Source organism: Spinacia oleracea, chromosome 4 (genome assembly GCF_020520425.1).
Source record: "Spinacia oleracea cultivar Varoflay chromosome 4, BTI_SOV_V1, whole genome shotgun sequence".
Lineage (NCBI taxonomy): Eukaryota > Viridiplantae > Streptophyta > Magnoliopsida > Caryophyllales > Amaranthaceae > Spinacia > Spinacia oleracea.
Genome location: NC_079490.1, coordinates 95,922,389 through 95,936,796, shown reverse-complemented (window position 1 = coordinate 95,936,796; position 14,408 = coordinate 95,922,389). Strand labels below are relative to the sequence as shown.

The following is a 14,408-nucleotide window of genomic DNA, read 5'->3' as shown; positions in this document are numbered from 1 at the left end:
ACATAGCCTAAGTTGAGTTCGAGTGCGAGTTGTGTGAACTCCTATCTCTCCTAAGACGTTCGATCAACAACTTGATTTTAGTTTTTAGTTTAAAAAACATTCTATTTTGATTCAAACCAACTCATTCATCAAATTCCCCTGACGTGTGTCTGCAAGACCATTCTTGTCTAATTTCTAAAACATTACGCTATTAACCGGTAAATTCTTTATTTTCCTCTCTTTTTCCAGAAATCCAGTCTTAATTATTTGGCAGATCATAAATCGATTTGATACAAATTGGGTTACTTTCCAAACTTTCTCACTCACTTTTTTCTTCATTGAGGTAAGTTTTTCTTTCTTCCAATCCTGCAATTTTACGTGGAGTGTGCAATTTTCCCTTTAATCTGTAAAATTGTTAACAATCTTAATCACATCACTAAATAAATAAGGTTTATTATTTAATTCCAGAATTCTAATTTTAGTAATTTATGTGTAAAAAGCTTTGATCATGTGTAATTGTTTGGCATTTTGGGACATTCGGATAATTCTAACCGAATATTCTGTCTGATTTTTTCTGGGGTCCATTTATTTTATTACCTTTTCTTGATTTTGCATTGTGGGTCTGTCGAAAGTTTCATTGTTGATCTTAGATATTTGGGTTGTTTGTAAGGTAATCTGAATTGGGTTTTTGATGAATTTGTTTGGGTTCTTTTAATTGAGCTGAAAATCTGAAATTCTTGAGAAATCTGTTAGAAATTCATTGGTAGCTTCAACATTTTCTTTTGTTTGAAGGATAATCTGAATTGGGGTTTTTTTATCTTCATGAGCTACAAACTTGCAAATAGAAAATATACAACCTTGTAAGTGGGAGGAGGTGGTGATTGTTTAATAAGTTTTAATTTGGTTGGTTTTCTGATCGTAGTGTTAATTTGGGGACAGTTTTATCCCCTTTTCAGATTCATATGATCATTATTTGAGGGTGTCTACATAATGAGTGGATCCGATTAACCGTTATTCAGGTTGGGTACGAATTGGAGTGCCAGTTGTGAATATGTTTGGTGTCGGGAGATTAGGAAGTTACATTAGCCGAAGTGTAAGCACCGTCTCTGTCCCCTTTCATCCCTTTGGTGGAGGTGGAGCGGTAGATGTAATTGTGGTAGAGCAGAAAGATGGCAGCTTTAAATCGACCCCGTGGTATGTTCGATTTGGGAAGTTTCAAGGTATTTTGAAAGCAACAGAGAGAGTAGTTAGTATAAATGTCAATGGAGTTGATGCTGAATTCCACATGTATTTGGACCATAAAGGAGAGGCCTTTTTTATTAGAGAGGTTGATGCAGCAGAAGGAGAATCAGAGTCATGTCCTTCTGCAGATGAAATGGAAGTGAATCCTGATAGATGGAAATCACAAAAGTCTATGAGCTGCAACTATGATGCTAACCGGACAGATATGGTTTCTGAACTCGAAGGAAGTAATAGAAAGATTCTAGCTAGATCCAATAGTAGTCGGCATAGAAGGATTTTTGGCCTTCCTTTCGGTAGACGGTCGATTAAGGAAAATGGTTTCCAGGATGGAGAAGCTGGTGTTAATGTGGATAATGTTAGCTCTATGGAGAGTGCTGAGATTGCTGCTGACTTATTGGAAGTAAGGTGGACAACTAATCTCCGTACTGGTAAAAACCTGAATGCAAGTGTTTCTGATGCAAATAAAGTGTGTTCTTCTGAAGGTAATGTTGCTTCAGGGACGTTTGACTGCCTACAGCCAGTATCAAGCAATGAGGAAACTGATGCTCGAATTTCATGTTCAATAAACCCAGAAAGCTCTACGGAGTTTACTCTTGAAGAAACTTATGTTGCAGCTGATGTTACTTCTGGAAGATCAAAATTTTCCGATGGAGTTCATGGTAGATGTAATAAAAACGACGTAATTTCTCCGAATGAGTTCGCTGAGGTTTCTAAGTCCAGCCCAAAGCTTTCACAGACAGTGAAAAATGAAAATGTTGAAGGCAGTGCTTCATCTCAAGCATTTTTTTATAACATAAATGACGCGCATGAAAATATTGATACATGCAATGGAGATGAGGATACATCATGGAATAATTCCACTGGTCATATTACTGGTGAGGTTGGTAACTCTCATAAGTGTAGCATAGGTGAACTTCCTTTGGAGGATTCCAGCACAGTAGAGCCTTGTAAAAGTGTAACTGGCTCAATCAATGAGCTGAACTCAGAGGATCTTTATGCTGGTACCAGTGAGTTGCACTTACTTCCTCTGGTTTCAGAAAAGGAATGTTCTACCGCTCTTTCTTCAAGTGCTCAAGATTGCATCAAAGATCCTATTCAGGACAGAAATAATGAAGTAACACCGTCAGATGATAAAGAGGAGCAATTCTTTTTTAGTGATCTTGACGACTCCAAGGTGGAGAAAGTGGAATGTATTCTTACCCCATCAGCAAGGAATTCACTAGGAAGAAGTGAAGGTGAAGTGCCAGACACAATTATCTCAGATGTGTCGCATCAAGTAGCATGCAAGCCTACTGAAGATAATCTGCATATCAATCATCCAAGTCAGAGAATGAACTCAAACAGAATGTCTTTCCCTATAAGCATTTCAAAAGTTCTTAATGATGCTGACGAGGAGGCCTTGGCACCAGAAGCAGAATCTTTACCTGTTGTGATGTTTGATGGTGATGATCAGTCACTTGATGCTCGCCGGACTCTTAGTCGTTCTTTAGATTCAACACTTGAAGCTCTTAAGATGGTAAATAATGGTGATCCAGTTGCTCCAGGATTGGAAGGAGGGTTGCAATTAGTAGCGCAATCGCACTTCGCAACTAACAACTCTCAGATATCAGAGGAAATCAAAAAGATCATTTCAGATCCTGCTGTTGGTAAAGACAATTGATGTTTTAATGCTATAAAATAATAACACTAGAAAAGGGCATATTATCTCACATACTATAGTTTTGAGCCCTTTGGCTGGCATATGGCTCTCTGATCAGGCCCACATTGAGAATCTTGTGTTATCTTAAACTTTAATGTACTTAAGCAATCATCTTCCCTGAACTCTATTCTTATTCTACATTGCACCAAGACAACATATTCCATAGCTATTCTGTAATAAATTTGTTTGATGTAGATACTAAAACAAAAATAAATAAATTATTCACTTTAATCTTAATTTTTTTTTTGCAGAGTTATCCCTTTGTAGACACTTGTTATCAGAAGGAATGGGCTATGAAGCTGCTGCTCAAGCATTCGATGCTGAAAAATTGGATATTGACAAATTTTTATCTCTTGGTCTTGATATTTTGGAAAATCATAAGCTCGTTGTCAGAATTGGTGGTCTTTATTTTCCCTGGGATGCAGCATTGCCTATTGCTTCAGCAATAGGTTCACAGGAGAGGGATCAAAATCTAGAACCGAAAGGCATGATAGCTATTGGTCAATTTGATAATCAAAGTTCTGAAGCAGTCACACAGAAGTCTATAAGCTCCGGAAATGGGTCTTGGAAATTGTGGCCATTCTCAATTAAGAGATCAAATAGCATGCAAAACAGAAATTCTTTTTATGAAACTTCTGCTGAGGGCCTAACAGAAATGCAGAGAAATACAGACGCTGTTGCTCCAAGAACCACAAAAAAGAAGTTACGGGCGAAGTTTCCCACTTCTGGACAGCTTGCATCCCTAAAACTTAAGGACGGGAAGAATGCCGTGACTTTCACGTTCTTGACAGCAATGTTTGGAGAGCAAAAGGTTACCTGGCTGAGTCGATAATTTATTTTTGCTTGTATAGTTGCAGCTATTTTTTCTTCCTCCATCATTGTTGAAGGGTATGTTTTTTCGGAACTGAACTTATTTTTTGTTACTTCACAGGTAGAAGCAAGAATATTTTTGTGGAAATGTAATGCGCGGATCGTGGTCTCTGATGTTGATGGGACTATCACTAAGTAAGGAATAAAAATAACTTAGATGCTGATGCTTTTCCTAGTCCTATTTCCGCCGTAATAAATCATGTACAAATTATTACTTCGATTTAAAGTATATGTGAAATTTCTGAGTTTAACTATTTTCTTCTCCGTTTTGTGCAAAATGCATTTCCTTTTGTTTCCGCCTTCTGAAAGCAGTCGTCATTTCATGTGATTGGCTGATTATTTATTCTTTAGAATTGGTTTGGCATTCAGTAGTGGCATGTTCTTAATTTGTAGAATATGCTAGTTTTATTGCTGCCCAATCAGTTTTATCACTGTTTCAGCTAGAGTATGGATGAAAACACTACAAGTTTTATTGATCGTTTTGGGGCATTGACTTTTCTAGAATGATCTTTGTCGTTTATGTAATTTACTAAAAAATGTAATTTGAATGTGGGGAAACCGGATAACTGGGATAAGTCTGCATACATGATACACTTGGCCCTGAGACAGACTTTAATGGGATACATATTGGTTTATTCTGTTTACTTTAGGTTAAATATTCGGTTGTCCCTGTTTTAAAATACGCGACTTGTGAATCACTCATAGCGTAGTAAGAATTTAGTTAGCTTTTAATAAATTTGTAATGTATACTCCCTCCCTCCCTTAATATCTAATGTATACTCCCTCTCTTCCTTAATATCTACAGCTTTAGCATTTTTACAACATTTTAGGGTGATAAATGTCATTATTCAATGTTCACCCTTTTAAGATAACTAAGATTGGGGTTTCCTAGCATATTCTTTATTTGGTGTGACAACATAATTTCACGGTATTGCTATGGCTTAGCGATGTTAAAGTTTTGCAAAGAATTAAATGAAGGACATACTGGATATCAGCAAATCATTTTATTTTTATCTTTTGAGGGAATATCACCAAACTAAAACTTGGAGTACAGACTTTGTATGTGGCCAAAGTCGTACTCCCTCCAATTCCCAACTGCCGTTATAGCCTTTGCACATTATTTTGGAGTGAGATAAACGTCACGTATTCTGTCTTCCAAGATAACTATAAAATAAATGCATAATGCCAATTTTTGTCGTAGTTAGGTAAGGTTATTGATTTTATGAAAAATGTTAAGTGTAGGGCATGTTGGAACTAAAAAACTACAAACTAGGAGTAAAAACTATGTATTTGACCAAAATAACATTAATGCTTTACAATAATCATCAACCATTTAATATGCCAAAGTATATGCATTCGTGTTGTAAAACCAACTGATAATAAGACAGTAGTTAAAAGGAAAAAATATTTAGGAACATGGAGTATTAGTGTTCCATGTTAATTTGTGTTCCATGTTAATTTCCAACTACTTAGGGTATGTTCTCTTCAACTCATAAGACCTGAACTTATAGGACCTTATTTAACTTATAGGACCTTATAAGACCTTATTTAATTTATAGGACCTTGTAAGACCTTATAAGACCTTATTTAATTTATAGGACCTTATAAGACCTTATAGAACCTGATAGGACCTCGTAAAACCTTATTAAATCTTATTAGACTTTATTTAAGTTTATTAGGTTATAACTAAATTTTTAAACCATTAGAACATTGATAATAGTCGATTGTAAATATTAATAAATACAAATTAATAAAACAATTATTATTTAGTTCTTGTATTAATAATTATATTTTTATGTTATTTATAATACTTCCTCCGTTCCATAAATATCGCACCATTTTGGTTTTTTACACTATTCACACTACCACTTTGACCATTTTTTGTGATCCATACGTAAGAAAATTGTAGTCATGTGGTTTCATGTTAGATTTGTATCAATGTGTATTTTCCAAATATCAATTTTTTATAATTTTTACTTACACACGTTTGAGATACTCCCTCTGTCCCAGATTTGTTGTTACACTTTCCTTTGCACAAAGTTTTAGGTGATAAGTGGTTGTTTGGTTATCAATTGTTATTTTATTGAAAAAGTAGATGTGATAAAAGTTAGTGGAGTATTTTTTTAATTAATGAGAGAGGGTGTGGGGACAACAAAAAATTAGTGGGAAGAGAGAGACAATATAATAATTGTGGGTCATTCCTAATTTAGAAGTGTAACAACTAATCTGGGACGGACGAAAAAGGAAAGTGTAACAAGTAATCTGGGACGGAGGGAGTAATAAAGAGTCAAAGTAATGTGTTAGAGTAGTAAAAGTCAACCATGATGCGATATTTATGGGACGGATGAAGTATAAATTATTACTCTGTAATAATTATCCAAATTTATAAGACCTTATTGCACCTTATATAACCTTATTAGAACTTATAAGACCTTATTGGAACTTATTGGAACTTGTAGGACCTTATTGAAACTTATAGGATCTTATTCAACTTATAGAAGCTTATATGAACTTATCTGAACTTATAAGACCTGAAAATAAGGTCTTATAAGTTGAAGAGAACAAGGCCTTAATATGGCAAATCAAAGCACCAAAGTGTAGTTAGTTAAAAATGCATTGGGATAGTAAAAGCGATAGCTACGGAACATAAGAAAGTTGTTGAAGAGACATGTATTCAGGAATGTATTTATCATATATATAAATATTATTATCAACATACTTTATATAAATTAACATAACATCTAAAGTTGATATTTCAAGGTGAAATTAGTGTTGCATTGATTTTCATACGACTTATATTTTGTAACAGATAAGTATGGCCGAAATTGTGTTTTATTTTGAAATAGTGGGAGTATCTTGTTAGAAGTTATGATCATTTATGTGTCAAATGAAAGAAAACAAACGGAAGTAACAACGAAAGTTTAACAATAACCATCAATGCAATATGCCCAAGACTTGTAAATCATGCATACCCCCTCACTCCTCCCTTCTAAAGGTTCGATGTGTATATCTGTTGTAGTCATGAGCTTTTCTAAAAGAAATTACAAATCTTTTGGAATCCGTTGTCGTTATTGTTTATGTTAATTCTTTCTATTGTACATCTACTCTGCAGATCAGATGTTCTTGGGCAGTTCATGCCTTTGATGGGAATAGATTGGTCACAGACTGGCGTAACACATCTTTTCTCGGCTATTAAGGTTTGTCACACAACACTTTGTGAAGATTGTATTCAGCTATATCCCTTATAATTTATTTATTGAAAATCTTAAACCATTCTGAACACTGGGACCATATTAGCTCGAGATGATCCTAATCTAACTTAAATGTCTCATAAAAGTATAAAACTATCATCTGCTATTTTTTGTGGGAAGTAATCATTGAATCGATGCTTTCTAATCAAGGATCAAGGGATTTTGTAAACAGATTTTGTCTGCATTTCTAGTAGTGAGATTGCATATATTTAATACACTAGGTCCCTCCATAGATGGGAGCCTCATTGAGCACTGGGCCAATGGTATGTTATCATATTGTAATTACTGCATATACGGATATACCACTAAGGTTTTCATTAGAAGAACCTGGTTGCCTCTTGGTGATAGAACTATATTAAACAAGTGTGCATGTATTCTGTCAATAGTTCTACATGCTTTCAAAAGCTTTAACTCCCCCCCCCCCCCCCCCTCCCCTTCCCCCCTCTCTTATATGCTATATTTGTGATTCAGAATTTCAGATTACATATTCTGTGGTTCTTATTTCAGGAAAATGGTTATCAACTTCTTTTCCTAAGTGCTCGCTCCATTTTACAAGCTTACCACACTCGGCAGTTCTTATTCAACCTTAAACAGGTGATTGCTGAACAAAGATATTGATTTTTATTCTCTAATGAGAGATTGTTTCTTCTTCTCAAGTTAAACATGCTTTTAATTTGGCAGGATGGGAAAGCACTACCGGAGGGTCCTGTGTTAATCTCCCCAGATGGACTTTTTCCTTCTTTGTATCGAGAAGGTTTGTGTCCCATGTTGGGTTGGGTTGGGTTGATGTATTGCATGTGCTATAAATAGATATCCTAGTTGACTACCCAACTTATTATGTTCAGTAAATTATAAAAATTTTGTTGATAAAAACAAAATGTAAGTGTGACATAATGTATACATGTGTTTCCTTTTTCTGTTCATTTTCAGGGCGTGTCCGTAGCCATGTATGCCTGGGTGATTTTCTTGTGTTGTTAGTGTTGTGTTATCTGTGGCTGAAGGTGTTTTCCCCTTTTATATTTCTGGTCTTCCCATTAGAAGTTTACCATTTATAAGGGAAAAAGAAAGAGGAAAACGACAGTTACTAGTGAATTTAGACCTATGCCTTAATGAAGTAGAGTGATGATGCCCAATTTGAAATGGAAGTAATAGCGATGAATGCTATCAAAATGAAGCCATGTTTTTTTTTCATTTTTCTGTTGATATATGTTAGCTTTCTCTTCCTTTTTTCTTTCTCCTTTTCCTGATTTTTTTTAAGATGGGGAGAAGGGGTTGGGGAGGGGGGGGGGGGGGGGGGGGGGTCGTTCTGGTTGGTGATATGAATGAACAACTTGGTGGTGACATTTTCTTACAACTATGTAAGAACAGGACTTGTAGAATTATTAACTAGTAGTCTTCTGTAGTACTACATCATGTATGCGGATGCATTATGTGATGTTAACATTTACTCCTTCTGTCCCTAAAAGATAGCCTCATGTACCATATACGGATGTCCCTATTTATTTGCCCCATACCTTATTTGGTTTGTGGTCCCCACATGTCTCTCCTCACACAATATTATTTAATCTAACTAAAACACAACTCTACCTACTCATTTGCTTTTGAGTATAACCAATTCTTAATAAAGTGGATTTTAGTGATGGGGAAATCTTTTAGGCACGGAGGGAGTCTGTAACTGTGTATTTACGGTATGCATCAATTTCAGCTTTGTGACTCTTTTTTTTTTTTTGTGTGGTCAGTAATTAGAAGAGCTCCTCATGAATTCAAGATCGCATGCTTGGAGGTTAGATCCTTCACTGCCTCTGTATCAATTCTTAGTTAACTTGATTTTGCTTCTCAAGCCCAATTTTTGGTTGTCGTGTAACTATACTGAATTACTGATACTTGTAATTGCTTTGCAATGGAAATGATGCAATGGTTGTTTAATCCATATTTATGTTTTAGTTTGTAATTGGTTATCTTTCACATTCGAGGAATAGCATAGGCTTTTACTATTGTTGTATATACTTGTATAAGCTTCTCTCTTTTCACTTGAAAACTCCTTATTTTAACTTATATTAACTTATCTGAATTTGTTTTAGTTGTGAATTGAACTTGGAAGTCCTTATCTGAACTTGTTGGGCCTATTGGCACTTATCTGAAGTTATGTTTCATAAAAATTCTTTAGGTGAAAAGAACATTTCCTATAATGGGTTATACGTTGAGTTGCAAACCTCTTATGTACTCCCTCCGTCCCGGAATACTTGACCTGTTTTCCTTATCGGGCCGTCCCTTAATACTTGACCTGTTTCTAAAAATGGAAATATTCTAACAATATTATATTATTTCTCACTCCACCCCTATTAACCCACCTACCCCCTACTCCATACAAAAAATAATTAAAAATTCAACCCCTACTCTCCTCCAACCCCACCCCTTTACATATTTCCCACTAACTACATTAAAATAATACCCCACTATCAACTACTACCTATTAAATTAAATAAGTCAATTTAAGTCCCTTAAACTCTGTGCCGGTCAAACCGGGTCGAGTATTCCGGGACGGAGGGAGTATAAAACACATGGGGATTTAGTGAGGTGCACTCCTGGTGTCATTTAATTTTGTGGTTACCCAAGCTATCACATATTGGTTGGACCAGGTGGTCTGATATGGCTTGGTTGATCCCCAGCTTGATCCAAATCTCTGGTTGTTTCAAGCTTTATGGAGACCTTTTATTTTGTCCAATTTACAGGTCATTTATGTGTCTTATGGGAGTGACAATTGCATGAATTTCCTTTGCTGATTCATTGCTGGCTATTCACTAGGTGTTGTTCAAATTAAATGGTAGATATTTTACGAATATAGTTATGGGTTTGAAGCTTTTTAGGACAGGCCTTGCATCCGGTGCTTACTATTTGAAAATAGTGAGGTATGTCTAGGCTTATAAATGGATATGATGCTGTTTCATCTATGAAAATTCTTTATATCTGAAAACAATATACGGCACTAAGACCAAGCTGGGTGTCTTGCACGAGCTCGGAGGATCAACAGCCTCCTTTCACGTTGCGTGAATTGAGTGAACGTGAATCTCCACTTAAATTAATAGAACTATGTGAGACTGTGAATGTACTCTCTGGATTTATTATTGCAACTCTACCAGTCCTCTTCTGTCCTATCTGGTGCTTAACCCACACATTAGAGAAGGGTTGTGTCTGCAAGGTTAGAGCTAGTAAAGAAGCTTGGTCTAATTTTTTTGCATGAGTTTTGTTCTGTTTAGGATTATTGTGTAGCAGAGAATGAATGTGGATGATCCAATGATTTTTAGGGACATGTAAAAATCCATTTTGCGACTTTTATTTGTCAATCATCAAAAGAAAATCAAGCCTAACAATGTTTCATCTTATGAGGAGAAGTTGATTTCATAAATATCTTATTGCCATTTTGGGTCAACCAAAGCAACCTGTCACATTAACATTCCTTTCTTAGCATTCATTTATCTTTTCAAAAAGAGTGAACTAATGAATCCCTCCTGTGTAAAGGGATACTCTATCTGCTGAGTACAGTTATGCCCTCTCATATGACCCAGCCCGCCAGACATATCTCCAACATCTCACCTTCATTTACCTATTTGCTTCCTTATTTCGAAGACATGGTTAATAACCATCTGCCTCTCAGGTATAAAAGACTTTTAACTTGATTATGAAAAACTAGCTGTTCACTTTGAATTGGGTTTCAGGAATACCAATGGTTCTTCTCCCGGTATTCCTCTGCACATGCTGTCATAAATATTTTTCATGCCCTTCTATCAGATTTTTTGTGTAGATGGAGGTCTCTGCTCCAAACAATCAATCATTTTCGTGCATTTCCTGCTTTTTCTTTTGTGTAGCCTTCATCAGAATGCCATTTCTTTTCCCTTTCCTTCTTTCGTTTTTCATAATTGAAAGAGAGTACGGCCGGGTGATTCACTCAAATTCATCCAAGCTCTCTGTTAAACAGATTGAAAGCGCTGTGTATTGTCTGACAAGGGAATCAGGATTCAGCTGCCTTCCTCACCATTATTGAGGAGACCTTAGCATCATCAAATTTACTCTGAATATAACAAGAGAGAGAGAGGGGTTTTCGTTTAAATTTTTAGCACTGCATTACCATATACCAATGATACTTGTCTTGATATTTATGTACGCAATCATTTTATGGAATATATTGCTTATGGATTTTGCAATTCTGGTCATCTAGGATGTGAAGGTGCTATTTCCTCTAGATCACAGCCCATTCTATGCTGGGTTTGGAAATAGAGACACTGATGAATTAAGCTATCTTAGAGTTGGAATCCCTAGAGGAAAGATCTTTACCATTAATCCCAAGGTAGGCTTATACTTTCAAATTAATAAAAACAAAATTAAGGAAACATTAGCTTCTAGTATCTTTTTCTAATATTTGTTCATATGCAGGGTCAGGTTGTTGTAAACCGCCGAGTGGACTCAAAATCATATACTTCCCTTCATGTGCTTGTGCATGACATGTTTCCACCAACAACTTTTCATGAACAGGTTAATTCTTCGTTTTATAGATTGCTAATTGGTTGCCTTCTTATTTGTTTTTCTTTTTTTGTTTTGTTAGTCCACTCCATATAAATTCTGTTCCCGTTTAAAGATACTTATTTCTGAAAGTGGTTGTGTCGTTGTGGTGACTCTGTCTATGGGATTTATCATCTATCACAATTCATTCATCTTTTCCCTGATCCAAGGAAAACTGTAAGAACATCCATTTAATAAATGAACAAATCTCTGTATTGATGCTTTGGCTCATATTGCTCTTATCACGTCCTCAATTACCAGCTCGATCTGTTTTTGTATTTTCCGGGAAACCCTTCTGTTGCCCATGATATTGGATCAATTTTAAATTGGTTAGAAGATGTGAGCAATTCGGTGATAATTCTGTAGTTTGATTGACTATCTCCCTAAGGATCCTTAAATTTGACATTGGCATTTAACTGGGTTCGTGGTTTCATGCTTGAGCTTTAAACCTATATTTCAGATAAGAGATGTCATAAGCCTTTTTCGTATTGACTTGTAAAAGATTAACAACAAGCATGTATCATTTGAGAATTACACCTCATAAAGTTTAGGCTGGAAATGCTATTTGCTGTGGCTTTGAACTTCTTCTTAGTGTCCGTTTTTTCTGATTACAGGAGGATTACAACTCGTGGAATTTCTGGAAACTGCCTCCTCGAGATGCTGCTTGAAAATCTGCATACTATGAATTTACAGTTATTCTGGCACCAAAGTAGGAGGCAAGATATGTGCATGTCACGCTAACTGCTAAGGTGTGTTCCTCAACTTCTTTTGTCCTTTAATAGTAATCGTACATAGACAGTCTGTTAGTAGGTGGTTAAAATGACAAAATGGTAAAAAATCTATGTGTGTTTTTGTAAGGGAATTCTCATGCTAATGTTTGTGATAATGTAACTTTGTCCCAAGTATGTGTTTTTCTTCTTAGATATACATAACTTCTAATACAACCAGAGGAGTAATGGATGGTAATGCAGATTTCATAAAGAAAAACATATACTTCGGGATAGATTAGACCATTGAAATGGATATTTGCTAGCAAATTTGGTTGCAAAATTACATCTAAATCGTATCTAAGTAACAACCATCAAATTAAAATGAACATCTAGACATTAATTTTGTGGGCTGCTTTACTCTCTTTTGACTTCAAACCAATCACTTTTTAAGTTGTGGAATTTTAAATGCTATACAAAACAATACTTGTACATGACCACTGAGAAAACTGAAAAGAGTATTGTTCAAGGAGTTTGAGAATTTCATTTTATGACTACCTTCATGGTAGAACTAATATAGGAATAGATATGTGCTGGGAGTTCATAAAAAACCGTAACCGTACCGAAAATCGGAAAACCCGGACTAAACAGACAGTAAACCGAACCGAAAAAAATAATATAAACGGTTACGGTAACCGAACCGACAAAATTCGAAAAACCAAAATTTATTTTTATTAAAAATTATTAAATATAATTTAGTTGGAGGTGAAAAAATCAAAAAATTATACTGTAACGGCAAAGCATTTTAGACTTTTCGTAAAAAAATGTTTCTTTGTGCACTGCTACCCAATTAGTGTACTGAGTTCTTAGCCCTTAGTCCATTCTTGAAACAATGAGTGACTTTGTAATATTGTTTGTACTTGATGAACTTGTGTAATTTTAGATGTTTGGACTTGTTTTTTGTAATAAATAATACGATAAATGTGATAAAAAAAAGAAAAAGAATAGTGGTTTATGGTTAACCATACCGAAACCGCGGTTAACCGTTTCAACTCCAACCGTTTAAACGGTACGGTTACGGTTCATGAAAATGTTGATCCGAAAATTTTGGTTACCGAGCCGAATCAAGTTTCAGGACGGTTAACCACCCATGAACACTCCCGTCTACTACTACTACTTCACACTTTCACAGTATACCTGCCAATTTGAGAGCAACTGATAATCATAATCCTAGCTTCAGGAAATGGTATCATGTACTAGTGCATTGTGAATTTTATATTATTCCAAAATCAGTAACTGAAAACTAAGTTTCTGCAGGTTCTGCAAAGTGCAACTTCAGACCCTCTGCATTTTTTATCCGCGGAGGAGCAAAGTTGGTATATGTGTACAAGAGGAGAAAGACCAAAGAATGTCTATAAATGTTTTCTTCTCTTTGTGGTCATCTTCTTTGTTGACTGTTGTACAAAACATAATAGTTTAATCACAATTCTTAGCTAAATAGGGAATAAAATAACGAAGATGAAAGAAACAGAAGTTAGTATAGAGTGGAAAGCAATGAACAGATTCTGTGACGTCTATTGTTGTATTCATTCATTTCTTACGCTAGCAAACTGGATAAGATTACTGAAGAACACAGTTTGGAACCCAAAGGGGAAAGAAACCGATGTAAATATGTATGGATGTCGCAACCGTTGTCATAAATTTCAACCATGGAGTATTTGCTCTATTAGTAGTATGAGATGATATCTGCTCTTATTAGTGTCTTTAACTTCTTAACCATGGAGTATTGGCTCTATTGAGACCAATCCAAAACTTGTGCATTAGCTGGTCTCCCTTTACAAGCTGTCACTGTTACAATTTACTGTATTTTTTTGTATTCTTTCTATATTTTATTATGAGTCATATGTTGACCCACACGCGTATTATGTAAGGAGAATTGAATCTAATAAAAATAATAAACCAAGTGGGGGAAAGACTTATAAACAAATAGAGAATAATACTGAGGGAGTGGAAGCTCTGTGACATAAAAATAAAACCTTGTATAAAATCAAGTTGGTGTTCTGTTCGAATCATATTTGGCTAAAAGTATGTTTGGGATAATTT

The 14,408-nt window shown here is 35.3% G+C and overlaps 1 protein-coding gene across 3 annotated transcripts; it reads left to right on the top strand.

Annotated features, from left to right (window-relative positions):
• LOC110796384 (phosphatidate phosphatase PAH2) lies at positions 1-14,058 on the top strand. Of its 3 annotated transcripts, none has more exons than XM_022001444.2 (12): positions 1-322; positions 919-2,867; positions 3,172-3,731; positions 3,852-3,925; positions 6,903-6,987; positions 7,549-7,635; positions 7,723-7,795; positions 8,781-8,824; positions 11,258-11,386; positions 11,473-11,571; positions 12,213-12,347; positions 13,623-14,058. In XM_022001444.2, the coding sequence occupies exons 2-11, from the start codon at positions 1,031-1,033 to the stop codon at positions 12,264-12,266; spliced, it is 3,042 nt and encodes a 1,013-aa protein (XP_021857136.1). In that variant the 5' UTR covers positions 1-322; positions 919-1,030; the 3' UTR covers positions 12,267-12,347; positions 13,623-14,058. The 3 variants fall into 3 exon arrangements, with proteins under 3 accessions (XP_021857136.1, XP_056697713.1, XP_021857137.1); XM_056841735.1 differs by having other exon boundaries at positions 55-322; positions 999-2,867; XM_022001445.2 differs by having other exon boundaries at positions 56-322; positions 936-2,867.
• The last annotated feature ends 350 nt before the right edge of the window (positions 14,059-14,408 follow it).

Coding starts and splice junctions, on each gene's coding strand:
- LOC110796384 (XM_022001444.2), top strand. CDS start 1,031: ATGTTTGGTGTCGGGAGATTAGGAAGTTACATTAGCCGAAGTGTAAGC. Junction 3,926..6,902: donor GTTGATGGGACTATCACTAA/GTAAGGAATAAA, acceptor TCTACTCTGCAG/ATCAGATGTTCTTGGGCAGT. Junction 6,988..7,548: donor ATCTTTTCTCGGCTATTAAG/GTTTGTCACACA, acceptor TTCTTATTTCAG/GAAAATGGTTATCAACTTCT.